Raw genomic sequence first — 15,086 nt, 5'->3', positions numbered from 1 at the left:
GATTGGGGCTTGTGCCCCAAATTCAAGAGCTTTACATAGGTCTAATTCTGTACATTGCAGCTTGTGGCTGCAGTCTTAGCTCTAAGATCTGCGCACACATCTACAGTTTGGGCTGTACCACCTTCTTCCGATGACAGCTCATAAGAGTGGACAAACCAGCTGCATCCATATAGACGGGCACACCTTGTTGACAAGGGCTCAGTCAAATGCTTCCTGATCCAGAAATTAATTGTGCCAGGTTATTCAATGCTGCAATCCTATGCAAACTCGCTTGGCAGTAAGGCCCACTGAGCACAGCAGGAAACATGGATAGGCTTAGACTGCCATGACCCCCAATTGGGGCAACAGCTTGGGCTCTGACCTAGATAAGGAGTCAGAAGTATAAGAAGTGAAGGCCACGAAAAAGCTAGATCCCAACCCAGACCCTGGGCCTGGGCTAGAGCCTGTCAGCCAAGAGACAGTGATCTTCAGAGACCACCTGGGGTCTCATGCTTGCCATCACGAACGCAGGCAATGAAACAGGAGTGGACGAATGGAGAAGAGACATAGTGTATGGCTACAGGTCAGGAGACTGGCCCTTTAAACTCACCACTCCAGAAAAGAGGCAGGGCCTGAGAGGGGTACTACGGGCTGAGGAGGATTTAAGAAAGGCCACTTTTGGACTCCAGTCCTTTGGGGTGTCAGTTGCTCAGCTGGGAGCTGTCTTGGCTCCTGAAACTCTGGTCTTGTGTTGCTCTCAGGTGACTTGTGGCCTCCTGCTCAAGGTCAGGAGGACAGAACATAGACCGCATGTCTGCTGAAATCCAAGTGCTCTGGTTTAGGTGGTAGACAGGGCAAACCTATCTGCCCTCTCTGTCTACTACCTCTCTGTCTACCACCTAAACTCTCACGCTGGAGCCTCTGAGGCATCCAAAGCCCTGTTGGTATGAAGGCGGAAGAGAGGAGTGTGCATGCTTTTTCTTACGTCCACGTTAACGGGAGGGAAATTATCTACACCAGCTCCAGGGGTGGTGTAAAGTTTTTCCCAATTTAGGGTGATATCCAGGGCCTGGGAGAACTTTGGATCTGCAGCATCCCTGATCTGCCCATGCCATGCCCTGATTCTCTATATTTTTGCCTCTCCTGACTTTGAGGAGGTAAGGGCTGGGAAGGGGGAATCTGTGGTCAGAATTCCCCCTCTGAGGGTGAACAATCCAAAAAATCCTATGGCCCCTCCCTGGGATGCCCTCCCAAGGACCACAGGATTGCAGCCATAAAGATCAGCCACAATCCACAATGGCTATAGAGACCCCAAACAATATCAGGTAATGTTATACCATGTATTCAATGGCTGTGTTGTTGGGGCATTGTTCTTAAAAAAGATTTAACTCCCAATCTCACAAAAGGGGTTTGGCTGGCTCTAATGCAACTATAAGAAATACTACCTATTGGTGTGCAAATGCTGCAGATATGTCACACCTATCTGACAAAGTGCTGATGAAGCACTCTGACTTTACAAGCTGGAAAAAGCATGAGGAAAAATTTAATTTTCACGGCCCTTCAGAAAACACTCACCAAAGTGCAATTGCAAAGGGAGCTGCATAACTCACCCAGAAACACGGGGGATATTATTCGGCAGGCGGAATACACAAGATTCAAGAAATTATTCAAGATAAACAGTTCATGAAGAAGCATAAGGAAATAATTCACTCCTGGGGATGATTCTTTATGGATGCAATAGCCTAAAATTCATACCCAATATAACTCCATTAAGTGCGCTACCCTTGAGATTAATCTGTTATATAGTGGAAAGTGCACTTGACCCAAAAGATTTTAGAGACAATAAATTTAAATGCTACCTGAAACATTCACTAATGAATTATGGCCAAAAGGAAAAATAAATAAAATGATAAATTATATTATCCGGAGGAGGTTTGGAGGGCACACATAGGGCTGCAGGGGGAGGAGAGGAGGCAAAGGTCCCGTTACACCAGCGGTAGCCTCCCATGGGTGGAGGAATGGTTCCAGATCCAACCCTCTGTGTACAAAAATGACACCAAATTTCACCCATCCCATCATTAGTTTCCGAAAGGATTTAATTTAGAGCACCAGTGCACAACCTGTACCTCGGGGGCCACATGTGGCCCACAAGGACCTTTACTGCAGTCCCCTATGGGGACACCCTGCCGATTTTCTTGTTGCCTGAACTGTCCACCCTCAGAGATCCTGATACAGACTGCTTTCCCCACCGCTGCTAGGAAAGAGCAATCTGGATTGTGTGTGCATGAGTGCATGCAACCCCCAACCCAGTATCGCATGCAGCCCTCAGGGGCGAAAAGATTGTGCACCCCTGATTTAGAGCATGCAACGCTCAGGACAATGGGACTACTGCAATTCATCACTAAGGAGCATACAATAGCCACCCAAACCACAAGAATACACTCTCCGCAGTTTTTTCCCCATAGAGCTGCACTGTGGCCACAATGCAATTCTGCATTTTCTACATTATTGTTTTGAGTTTGTCATTCTTTTACATGTCAAATTTTGGCCTGATATCCTGAGCTCTTTTCCCTATAGCAGCATAATGTACAACACAAACACAGGATTGTGCTCAGAGGGTTAATGTAAACCCTGAACCACCATGCATGGCTGTAATGACTTTGTTCATGAAATGTTGGTGAACTGCATTTGGAATCGGTTGTCTCAATAACAGCTTCCATTGTGTGCTTTATGGTGTTTTGATACTGTGTATATTGTTTGATATTGTGTACTTTTTATCTGTTGTTTTATTGTTTCACTTTATCCTTTTATGGGCCACTTTGGAAAAACATTATTAAAAAAAACTGGGATAAAAATGTCTTCAATAAAATAATACAAACATTTTCTTTCCGTTGGTACCAAATGCAATTCTGTTTTCTAAGAATTTGGATTCCTATATGCTCATTGGATATGCTTTCAAGCGTGGATGATTTTTACATTTTATTTTTACTTTTTTGAGAGTCCTCGAACTTTCTGTGAATACCTGACCTATTACAACCCCTTTTCTGCCAGACTAATAGAACTTTCTGTCATAGATAAGAATATACCATTATGTTTGACTGAAAACTGCAAATGCTAAAACATGAACTTCTTAGTCCTTTTCCTTGACTGAATTATAATTTACTCTGCTCTTTGAATTGGTTCCCTGGAGTCAAGTGAGGATACAGGAGAAATATGCACTCCTAAGCAAATGAAAACCCTTGAGGTTCTGGTGAAATCTATAGTGTTGACTTCCAAGCCCAGCAGGCACAAGACATTTTGCTGCCTCAGGTGAATGACAAGATGGCTGCCCTTGCCCCCATTCCGCAAACAGAAGGCAACTGGAGTGGCCACTGGTAACAGGTCAGCATCCTCCACTGCACCCGAGGGCAGCAGGCTAGCTTAGGGGGATGCAGGGCAGGATGTGTGGCGCACACAGCTCTGACCTCTAAGAAAGGGAATGGTTGGGAGAGCTGCCAGCGTTCTCTTCCCTCCCTCAGCAATCACAGCCTGAGGGGTAGGGCCGGCCCTGCTTCCAAAAAATACATTTAGGACTGGAGTGTGAGTTTTGTCCTGACCTCTTGATTCATCTCAGAAAATACATTTTGCCAGTTCAACAGATGCCTTTCTCATGTGATGGCTGAAACTTGAAAAATATATCAGGACAGTGGAACTACTACAGTTCACCACTAAGAAGTAAACAACAGCTGGAACCAGAGCTGATGTTAGATTCTCAGTTGGCAGTGATGGGCAGAAATACTTTTGTCCAGCTTTGACTGGTACAGCAGTTATACCCACTCCTGAAGATGGTGGATCTAGCCATGGTTGCATATGCCTTAGTTCAGCGTTCCCCAACTGGGTGCTTCCCAGATGCATTGCACCACAATTCCCATCATCCCCAGCCAGCATGGCTGACCATGGCAGCTGGGACTATGGGAGTTGTAGCCCATCACATCTGGAGGGCACCTGGTTAGGGAAGGCTCCCTTAGTTATATGAAGGCTGGACTACTGTAACACGCTCTACATGGGACTGCCCTTGAAGAGCATTCAGAAAGTTCTTTTGGTGGAAGATTCCCATGCAAGGCTGCTGACTGGAGTAACTTTTAATGAGCAAGGCACTGCTACTTTATGAGCTTCACTGGCTGCTGGTTTGATTTCAGGTGCAATTCAAGGTGGTGGTCATAACTTTTATAAAACTGTTCAGGGCCCGGAAACTTTAAGGGAGAGATGGGGAACTTCTTTCAGCCTGAGGGCTGAATTCAATTTTGAAGAAGGTCTCAGAGCCCACATTCCAGGGGTAGACGAGGCCAAAGGCAAAAGCGGTGGGATCAAAATACAAAAAATACCAGCATATTTTAGCTTAAAAGTTTTTACTGCCAGTAACTAAGCCTTAGGTGAGGCATCCCAACCTTTTAGAATGGGAAAAAATGCGCAAATGCTGAGAAACCACCACATGACTGGCAGTCAGGAAAGGGGCCGGGGCCATCTAGGGAAGTCTGGAGGGTCAAATTAGGACTGGATTTGGCCCATTGGTCTCAGGTTGCCCACTCCCTGTTGAAGAACAGACATTCCCTATACAAGCCTGCCTGCCCCCTGCAGTCAAGCGGAGAGGACCTTCTGTGTGTCCCACCACTGGCAGATGTAAGGTTGGTTGGAAGAAGGGAATGGGACTTTTTTTCATAGAAGTGCTCATACTGTGGAACTCCCTGCCTGTTCACTTATGCCTGTTCACTTATGACATGTAGGCTGTGATTCTAAACATAGTTATACAGAGGTAAATACCAGTGAAATCAGTAGAAGACTGTTCTGTGCAAAGATGTCTAGGACAACATATCGAGCTATGTTAAGCTCCACTATTTTGGATGCTGTGCCGATAACATTCAGAACAGCAGCTTATCAACATAGAAATATGCACTTTTGAGGTCAACTTGAGATACAGGCTTCCCAAATGACATAAACCCTTTCTAGGAAGAAGTACTCATCTATGGCATTATCTGCAAACAACAGATGTAGAAACAATGGCCTATGCCATGTGACCCACCTGCTTTGTGGCCAATTTCTATGCTGTGTCTGCGCTTCGAATGGGGACACACTGTGGTCAGCTGATGGGTAAAAGAGTTAAGGATAAATGGACACTCTGATCCCATTGCTTTAGGAAGGAAAAATAATAATGGAGCAGCCTATCCTGGGAACCAAAACCTCATTTATTTATTTATTTTCTTTCTTTCATGGTGCATTTTTTAAAAAAAGCCAGTGTGACATAGTGGTTAGAGTGGTGGACAGAGACTCGGGAGATCCAGGTTCTAGTCCCCACTCAGCCATGAAGCTCACTGGGTGACTTTGGGCCAGTCACTGAGTCTCAGCCTAACCTACCTCACAGGGTGGTTGTGACGATAACCTGGAGAGGAGGAGGACTATATAAGCTGCCTTGGGTTCCTCTAAAGAGAAGAGAAAAGAAAGGCCGGCTGCAAAGGTAATTTTTTTTTTTTTTTAAGTAAACTTGCAAGATGGGCTCTGGGGTTATTTTCAGAGCCTTGTTTTTTTATTATTATTTTAGCTTTTATTGACTGACTGATTATTGCTTGGCAAATAATCAATGTTCTGGTAATGATGCTGGTTTCTTGTGTCAAGCCTCTGTCGCTGACTAGCTTCAGCGGGCGCGGATGGCGGGGCTGGAGTCGGCTTGAAGCGGGGCACCAACGCGATCCTAGGCACATCGACTAGAAAGGGAAGCCCGCTGAGTCCCACGGGGCTTACACACGAGTACGCTCCGGCCCCCTCGTTCCGGAGCATCGGGGCCAGGTGTTTGCATACGCAAACCGGACCAACAGCAGCACTTCAGTGGGCCGGGGAGGGCTTTCCCCCTTGTGCCCCGCCGGGGAGCCCGTCCCCGCCACTCAGAGGGGGGCCGCGGAAGAGAAGACCCCGTCGGCGCTCGCTCCCTCCCGCGGGCAGCTCGCCTACCGCCCTCCCCGGAAGCTCCCCGCGAACACGATTCCGTCGTCCTCTCGACTTCCCCGTCACGCACAATCACCCTCGGCAGAGCAAAGGCGGGTCAGGCGGGTTGGGCTCATAGAGGTATACAGGAGAGACTCAAGGCAGGCTAGAACAGCGAAGAGTCCGGTGGCACCTTAAAGGCTAACAAATTTGGGGCTCAATCCTGTGTATGTCTAGACTGAAAAAAAAAGTCCCACAACTTCCACCATGCCCCGTGCTGGGAGTTGTAGGGCTTTTTTTCCTGTCTAAGCATGCGTAGGATTGCGCCTTAAACGTTGTTTAAAAAAGCAACGCGTCTGCAACGCTAGTGGAGGCCGGTGGCCCCTGTTTTACTGGGGCTGTAAATCCTCTCTGGATTTCAGTCAGAAGCCCAAAGGAGCTATCCAAAGTGCTGAACCCTATCCCCAAAATGGGTTCAGCACCCTGGGCAGCTTCTTTAGAGTTCCTCCACTGCGCATAGTGTTTTCATGGCGGATAAGGCTATCAGTGGCTACTAGTCCTGATGGCTATATGCTACCTCTAGAAATCAGAGGCGGTACGCCTCTGTACACCAGTGGCTGGGGGACATGGGCGGGACGATGGTGTTGCACACATGTCCTGCTTGTGGGTTTCCCGTGGGCAGCTGGTTGGCCACTGTGTGAACAGAATGGTGGACTAGATGGACCCCCGGTATGATCCAGTATGGCTCTTGTTATGTTCTTCTATATAAGTTTACGGCTCACACGGCTTCCGCATGCAATTATGCATTGGAGTTGGGCTGGGAGAAGGGGCTGAAGAGGATGTTTGCTACAATTGATTTATTTGTTACATTTATATCTTGCCTTTCCTCCAAGGAGCCCAAGGTGGTATACATGATCCCCCTCCTTGTCATTTTATCCTCACAACAACCCTGTGAGGTAGGTTAGGAAGTGTATTGTATGGGGGATTTTTGTGTGAATATCCAAACCAGACCCCACACCACCTATAACCTGCAATATTAACTAGTCTGCATTGCAAGGCTCTAGTAGTAAGTCACTCTCTTTTTTAGCCACAGCACTCCTAACCTGCAATAGCGGATAATGGATTGTATTGGCAAAGCATTTTTTTTTAATTACATATCACATTTCCCCCACGAAATGAGGCTTGAGTTATAGCATATCCCCCTTTTTGCTGCTGCCTTTTGTTTCTGGTGGGACACGCTCCTACCCAATCACACTTGCGCATCCCCACCCCCCACCCCCAAATAAAACCCACCCACTTTCTCCATCGTTTTCTATAGGCAGCTGTCACTTCCTGCCCAGCGGGAGCAACAGCGACAAAAAAGTCTACTGGAACCCGGAAGTTCCATCTCCAGACGGTGGGATGAGTTAAAGTAGAGTCTACATGAGTCCTACGTCTTGTGGTCTGGCTCCGCTACTGACCTCTCTAGCCCACTCTCTCCTCTATGGTCGCTGAAGAATACAAGCGGGATTCGGAGGAGGAGGCGAGAACTTCCTTCGCTCTCCTCTTCCTCCTTCCGGTTAGCGGGTGAGCGAATCTTTCAATCAGGGACGGGGGGCAGCTCGGGGGCTGCCCCTGCTTGTGGGGTTGGGGAAGGGCGGCTGTCGCGGTGCCCCGCGCCCACGCCGGGGCAAGGCAAGGCGGGGCCGCGCAGGGGGCTCCACGCCCTGCCCCACAGCCTCGGACCGCTCGTTCCTTGTCGCGTTTCTTCGCCTTCAGACCCCGGCAGAGATGAGGCGCTGACCTTGTTTCGTGGGGGCCTCTCGCATCTTGTCTCCCCTTCCCCGCCCTTTATTTAGGGCCGCAGGCGGGTTTTGGGGGTTACCTCCCCGCCCCCGAACCTCTCTTTAATCCTCCTTTCTCCCCTTCCCTTCCCCGCCCCGAGGCGTTGGCTTTAACAGCTGCTCTCCCTAGAGGCAGAAATTCAACAGGTGAAGATCTCCCCAGTCTTGAGGAAGCCACACCTGTTGAATGCCTGAATGTCGCACAGCTGTTAAAAGTCAGAGCCTCAGGAAAAATGATCTGGAAGTAGCAGTAGGGCAATACCTTTCTGATATATATATATATATATATATATATGTGGAGCAGAAATCCAACAGCTGTAGGGGATACATTTACTGGAATGAATGCATAAATCTAGGTCCTGACACACACGTGTTGGGGTGAGATTAATATATTCATTCTGATGAATTTATCTCCTGCATCTGCTGAATTTCTCCTCCGTTTTCTGCTTTTTTGTGCCGCTGTTGCTGTGTTCAGATGACTTTATTAGGTCCAACTACATTGATAGCATTCTGTGAGATCTTGGGTTGATCCTAGTGAAAGCCTTCCCCTGTTACTTTTGGATTATTCTAAATCCAACATGAATACCTGCAATATTTGTGTTTTCTAGTAAATGATGTAATCCTAAATTTAGGCCTATTTGCAATGGCAGCCCTGGCTACAAACCAGTATTAACGTGGTTATTTTACACTCCCTCTACACTGTCAGATCTGGTATAATGACCAATCCTTGTTTCATGCTTGCAATTATTATGTGAGGGTATAGCTCTTTCCCCCACCCCCATGCACTACCTCCCAGGCATCCACATTTACGGGATGGGGAGAATCCATTCTTCAGGCACGTGCACTGTGAATAGGACTAGTGACATGGGGTGAACATTTTTCCAGCGCTTTATTTTTCTGCAGAAAAATTTTCTTAACTTCCTTAAGTTCATTAGTAAAAATGAATGTATGCCAATTGCAAATACATTATTAGGCAAGCGTGGCAGTTTCAGAGTTGTAATTAATGTTTTTCAGGTGATTATTCTTAGCAAGTATGTCAGAGAATACATATATGTCACTGAAATACATTGATGTCTTGGAGTGTAACTGAGTGGCAGCAAAACTGAAGGTGCCCAAACAACCTCAGTGGAAGACTGCTGAACTCTATAGAAATATATGAGTGGATGTCAGCATCTCATGCACAGTTCTTTGGGTCGCTAAAATTAATTTGTGTATCAAGTTTTCAATACCTTTGTTTTTTCTTAAATTTAAACCATGTAAGGGAAGTACATGCTACTGTGTTTAAACTTTTACAACGATTCCAATAAAACATTCTACATAATATAACATCTAAGTCACATTATGTGTGCTTAAATCCCCCATCCACAATCATATAAAATACTTCTGGTGTATTGGGCCTTTTCGTTTAGCTTTGTTTACTAAATATAAGTAAAATAAAGATGCTAAATTAGATCTCTCTAGGGCATCAGAAAATTTTCTTATGCAAATGACCCTACAGAAATTAATGTAATTTTCATTGAAAAATTTTCCAATGCAAATGAATTTTCCAGTTCAAAATTTTCCAGAAAACCCACATCATTGAATAGGACAAGGAATAACTTAATCATATTAAAGGATCCATGGGGTGTGCAACCTGTGGCACTCCAGATGTTGGCATCCAACTTCCATCGGGCCCAGCCACCATGGTCAGGGATGATGAGAGTTGAAATCATGTAACATTTGGTGGGCTGCAGGTAGCCTACCCTTGATCTAGAACATGCAGTGTTCTGTTTTCTGCTTCTCTAGGAGCAGCGTCAGGTAAAACTGGATTTATGCTGTAATCGTGAACACATTTACCGGGGAATAAGTCCTGTTCAGTACAATAGGACTTTGTGAACCTCCCAGAGAACTTCAGCTATGGGGCAGTATAGAAATAAAATAAATGAAATGATAAATATGCGTAGGATTGTCTTCTTAGGCCTGGAAGGTTCAGTAGCACTTTTGAGCAGGCTCAGATGATTCTGGTGTTCACAGTAACTGCTGTACTCTTCTGAACAAAAATAGGTGGCAAGTCTTTCTCTAATGCATGGTCATCACTCTTTATTTAGAACACGACTCAATGGGAAGTGCACAGTGGGAGCCAAAAAAGGCCATTTCAAGAGTATGCTTCTCAGTCATTGCGGTAATGGGAAATGTTGCTGAGGAGCTGAGGGTGTGTTAATAAAGGTATTGGGCTCCATTAATGCACTACAGTTTTCCACATAAATAGGCCCCAGGGATAGTCACATGAAGTTGGCCCTAGGTGTGTACAGGTGCAAAGGAGGAGGTTGTTTTACTACGACAATACTAGTGGAGATAAAATTGAGAATGTTTTGTGCATACAGGATTATGAATTGTAAAGAGTTATAGCAGTCATTTAGTCCAATTCATTGCCTGGATGCAGGTTCTCATTTACCGAAAAGATCTCTTGCCTTTCTAAGCTTCCTTTCCTAGAAAATCTGTCAGCAGAAAAGCTTTGTTTCTCTTTGTTGAGCTACTGTATTCTTAAGGAGTTCTTGCATAAGTTTTAAAGAGGCTGTACTTTAATTTAAACTTTTTTTTTTCTTGCACTAGTCTCAGTAGATATGGTTCTGTATTCTGTCTTGATTTCAGTGAATGGCAGCTTCCAAAATAGAAAGTTTATATATCTGCTACAGTTGTGTATGGGAAAGTGCTTAAAGCCTGACTCCTACGTTTCCAAAGTGTCACTGCTTCCCCTGTGCATGGACCCCATGCCCTCCCCCCTAGTAATGTTTAACTAATGGGATCAGAGGGTAGAACCTATGTCAGTTCCACATCTTTCTCATTTTGATTTACACTTAAAATACTAACATCTTGTGTGGCACTTTACAGCACCTTTAACTTATGCAAGTATTGTTTGATATCTTAGTTTCAATCGTTTCACATTGCTCTGCAAATTCTTAAAACTCAGAAATTGCTTTACATTTTTCAATATTATTTCCTTTAGTTTTGTATGACAACTGTGTCCAGTCCTGTTGTGTATAATTAAACTGGAGCTTCTTAGCCTCTTGGGTAAGTGTGGAGTGATCTGTTATCTTTAGTAGTATGTTATATAAATGTTGAGAATCATTAAGAAATGGAAGGTGATGTAAAGGATTCCTGGGATCCCAATGGAATGACTTTGAGATGGTAATATGGTCACAGCGGCAGAAGAGGGAGATTAATTTAGCAATGTCATTCTGCGTAGGCTGAAGAGGAATATATGTCAGAGAGAATTCCAGCAAAGACATTGGTTTCAGCTGAAAAGTTCCCTTTAACTCATCTTGCAGAAGAGTGCTGTGTGAGAAAATTGAAGCTAAATCCAAAGAATATATGCACATGTTGGCTGCTGTGTGAACAGTATGCTGGCCTAGCTAGGCCTTTGGTCCGATCCAGCATGGTTCTTATGTGTTCTGATTCTAGGATAAAATCTTTCTAGTTCTGTCCTTGTAGTTTAAACTAGTTGTGGCATTACAATATCTTTGTTTTGCCCTGGCTAATTGGACAGCATTAACCATGGACAAGAAGTCTGTAAATCGATTAGCTTTTGTGAGGAAAAAGGACTGCATACATATGACTCCTTTGGAACAAGGATTTCAGATAGACAGGTCCTGTGAATCACCCCAAAGTGCAGTGGTGCAAACAGCTCCAAGTGCAGTGAAAACTGACCACTGGTAAGCTCTCTGCTCCATGGGGACAATCCCTTCCCTGAGTTTCCCTCGTTACTAGGATTAATCAGCACAGGATCATCAATTCTCTTGTGATCTGAGTGGACTTTTGCCTGTTTAGGATGCTGTGTTGCAGGGCCATACATAGCATGGTGCAAGTCCTCTTACATGGTGCTAGTCAGTAGGAGATCCTGTATCACATCTGTCAGCTATTGTGCCTAGAAGTGGGCTAACTTTGGAAATCTAAAATCTCTGCCTGCATGCCACTAAGAAATATTATCTCTAGGATCTCAGTGATGCAGAGATATTAGGGCTGCCACCCAGTGTAAATTACTGTTAGTTTATGAAACGGATGGTTAAATCTGCATGAAAAATCAGTGGGTTCAGACCCGCATTTATTCTATCAGTGGGAGAAGTCCCTGAGCGGAGTTCTGCTTAGAATGCTCCCACCATTGTTCTGGAGGGTCCTCAAATCCTCTGGAGTAGATTTTCAGGGGGCGGAGGGTACTACAGAAAGTGGGGAGTTGAGGATCATCTCCCCTCTTCTACGAGCAAGATTCCCCTTCTAGATCAGAAAATTCCCACAAATGGAAGGAGCCCTTTCATCTAAAGGAGGCTTATATGGGATACAAGCCAATAATTCAAAGGAAAAAAAACTTACTTTGCTTTTCAAATCAGGCATCATCTTAAAAGAGGCATTTCCCGTTCTCTTACAGAGGAGGAAATACCACTTTTAAAACTGCTGTTGCCATTTGCAGTTTTTAAAACTGCCATCTGCTTTTTTAAAAAAACCTACTCACTGATTGGGAACACTTAGGGCGCAATCTTATGGCAATGGCCATAAGCCTCTGCCTTCCTCCTGCTCTGCACTTTAGCTAGGTGGGCTTTTTTGCCCATCTAGCTGAGGCATTCGGGAAGGCAGGCTGGGGAGGCCGGAGGATTCCTCGTAAGCCAGCCTCCCCAGTCCCCTCCCTGCCTGTGGGAACGCCCCCTTTACCTTCCCTCTCAGGTTGCTTTTGTGACCTTGGAGAGGCAGCCAGCACAGTTCTGTGTGCACCAGCTGCAAGGGGGTGGACAGCTCAGACTCCTGGGTCTGAGTCTGACCCCAGATCCCAAACTATCCTGTGTACCCCAGACACTGTCTAGGGGCCATAGGATTGCTCTCCTCTTTGTTTAAAATGTCTAATCAATTAACAATGCAATCCTATACCCACTTACCTGCAGGGGAAGCCACACTGAAGTCAGTAGCACTTCTGAATAGAGATGCATTGGGTTGTAGTGTTAATGTTGCAGCCTTAATGCATGAAATTAATATTTCATATACAAAGTAATAGATGACTATGCATTGAATGGTATCAGTTACATATCTAATAGTATCACTCTTCTTTTCTTTGTAGGATTTTCTCCAATTAGGTAGCAGAAAAAATGTTTGATAATATCAAATCCTGGGCTGAGTATATTGTGGAATGGGCTGCAAAGGATCCATATGGATTCCTTACAACAGTGATCCTAGCTCTTACGCCCCTATTCTTGGCAAGTGCAGTACTGTCATGGAAACTGGCAAAAATGATTGAAGCCAGGGAGCGAGAGCAAAAGAAGAAGCAGAAGCGCCAGGAAAATATTGCTAAGGCTAAACGAACAAAGAAGGACTAAGATGTAAATCCTACTGGAGAGAACTTTTCTAAACAAGGCACTGTTCTTACATTTATATCTTTTGTGTTGTAATCTTTACAGGAGGTGGATATGCATCAATTTTAGAATTCCTGTAATAATGTGTTCTTAATTTGTGTTATTAATTCTAATAGCTTTTTAAGAAGTATTGTCCTGGGACTTATTTTCTAATTTGGGGTGTGTTTGTAAGCAAAATGTAAGCTGAAATACATGTAAGTGTCTTTATAAAATATGAATTATGATTTTGTTGATTAAAGATCTAACTATGAATTTATAGCATGGAAAATATATGTACTGTTCGGTTTTTTACATTATTTTCTATAGACAAACAATAACTACATTATTCTTATATTGCATAGAAGTCTGATTTCATAGTAAGAGTCAGTATGTTCACCTTTCGTTGATTAACTGGTTTGTAGGAATTGTGCTATGGAATCCACTGGGATAGGTCGCATTCTCAGAGAAGGGGATGCCAACCCATTCTGTCTACTATTGAATGTAAATAGTAGCAGTCCTTACCTGCAGGAAGAATGTGAAATATGACCATCTGTTTGGTCTATGCAGGATCCTTAATTGGGAATAATGGCTTTGACATTGAAATACCGTTATGGAAACAGATAGAATTATTAGGTGCTGCTTTATTCTGTCTGTACAAATAGTGATATACTAAGGGAAATGATAGCACTGCTACCTTTAAGCACACTTTTATTTAAGGAGCCCCTAGGAATAGTGTTAATCAAAAGTGGGGATAGAATATGAATTGAATGTCTCTTGACTGAACTTAGCTTGGGTCTTCATATTTAAAAGCATCATTCTTTAGGTCCAGTAAAGGTAGCACACAGTATCGGTTCCTCACAATGTGCTAAGGTAAGATCCCACCAGGGGATTTAATAGACTCCTATTTTTGCTGTCTTCCTATGACTCAGTTCAGACAGAATAGGAAACCAGTGCTTGCACTATTGCAAGCTTCCTCTCCTCCTGTGCCTGCAAGGATGAGATGGGAAGTTTCCCCCCCTATTTTAAACTAACCACAGTTTCCTATAACATCTGAGCAGAGGAAGCAGTTATTTTAAACTACGGCTTAAGAAGTAGTATTTGAACAACACGGTTTCCTGTGAAATCTGAACCAAACCACTGTCTCCTAAGGCAAGGGGGCGGAGGGGATGGAGGCTCATTCTTCCTAGACAACAAATGACTGGCACCCTACTTTTAGCATGGTGAGGCATTTCACTGGTGCCCTTGTCACATTTCTAATTTAGCCCTGCTTATTGCAGAGGACTACACTTAAAAGCAAGGATTCTGAGACTCGACTGTTAAGTCAACGCCCTGTGAGTGTGCGTAGGTGTGGTGGCGCTGTACCTACTTCAACTACTGTACTTACCGCAGCAGCATTTGTAAGTCAAGATCAGCAGACTCTGCTCCCTGTGAGTTACAAGCCAGTTGTAAATCAGGTAGTACAGTATTGCATCTGTGGAAGAGCTGGTTTATGCATGGCTGTGGTAAATTATTCCCAGCGCTCCCTTTGTGCCACAACAGCTTTGTATTATGTAACTCCGGGGGGGGGGGGGGGGGGAAGAACCGTCACGTGTAATTGTGTGTGTGTGTTTAAAAAACATGGTTCAGGATATCTTTGCTCTTGTGAATATTACACGTACTCACTGTACAGTTAAACTATGGAGCAGCATTAATCTTATTTAAATTTCTACTTTCAATAAATGATACTTTAAAATTGGCTTTGTTAATTTGTAAGGACACTGAAGACTCTTTATAATAGGAAGGGAGATTGCGGAGGACAGGAAGGCCTGGCGCGCTATGGTCCATGGGGTCACGAAGAGTCGGACACGACTTAACGACTGAACAACGATCAACAACTCTAGTGTGTGCCTCTAAGCATTCTGAAAACAATTAAACATCACTATTCATGTGGGTTTTGCCTCCTCATCAAGATGCAGTCAGATACATTAGTAGGTAA

The 15,086-nt window shown here is 44.4% G+C and overlaps 1 protein-coding gene across 6 annotated transcripts; it reads left to right on the top strand.

Annotated features, from left to right (window-relative positions):
• The first annotated feature begins 5,377 nt into the window (after positions 1-5,377).
• SMIM15 (small integral membrane protein 15) lies at positions 5,378-14,853 on the top strand. Of its 6 annotated transcripts, none has more exons than XR_014787598.1 (4): positions 5,378-5,470; positions 7,253-7,500; positions 10,744-10,808; positions 12,841-14,853. XR_014787598.1 is itself a non-coding variant. In XM_084833296.1 (3 exons), the coding sequence occupies exon 3, from the start codon at positions 12,869-12,871 to the stop codon at positions 13,094-13,096; it is 228 nt and encodes a 75-aa protein (XP_084689422.1). In that variant the 5' UTR covers positions 7,427-7,500; positions 10,744-10,808; positions 12,841-12,868; the 3' UTR covers positions 13,097-14,840. The 6 variants fall into 6 exon arrangements, 2 of the variants coding, with proteins under 2 accessions (XP_084689422.1, XP_084689423.1); XR_014787599.1 differs by lacking the exon at positions 5,378-5,470 and adding an exon at positions 6,554-6,663; XR_014787597.1 differs by lacking the exon at positions 5,378-5,470 and adding an exon at positions 6,585-6,673.
• The last annotated feature ends 233 nt before the right edge of the window (positions 14,854-15,086 follow it).

Source organism: Heloderma suspectum, chromosome 2 (assembly GCF_057233095.1).
Source record: "Heloderma suspectum isolate Gila_16-S chromosome 2, 16-S_ref, whole genome shotgun sequence".
Classification (NCBI taxonomy): Eukaryota; Metazoa; Chordata; class Lepidosauria; order Squamata; family Helodermatidae; genus Heloderma; species Heloderma suspectum.
The sequence above is the reverse complement of the archived record's forward strand: the minus strand, read 5'-3'. Positions and strand labels throughout refer to the sequence as shown.

Bases quoted from the DNA above. Each gene is read 5' to 3' on its own strand.
- SMIM15 (XM_084833296.1), top strand. From the start codon at position 12,869: ATGTTTGATAATATCAAATCCTGGGCTGAGTATATTGTGGAATGGGCT.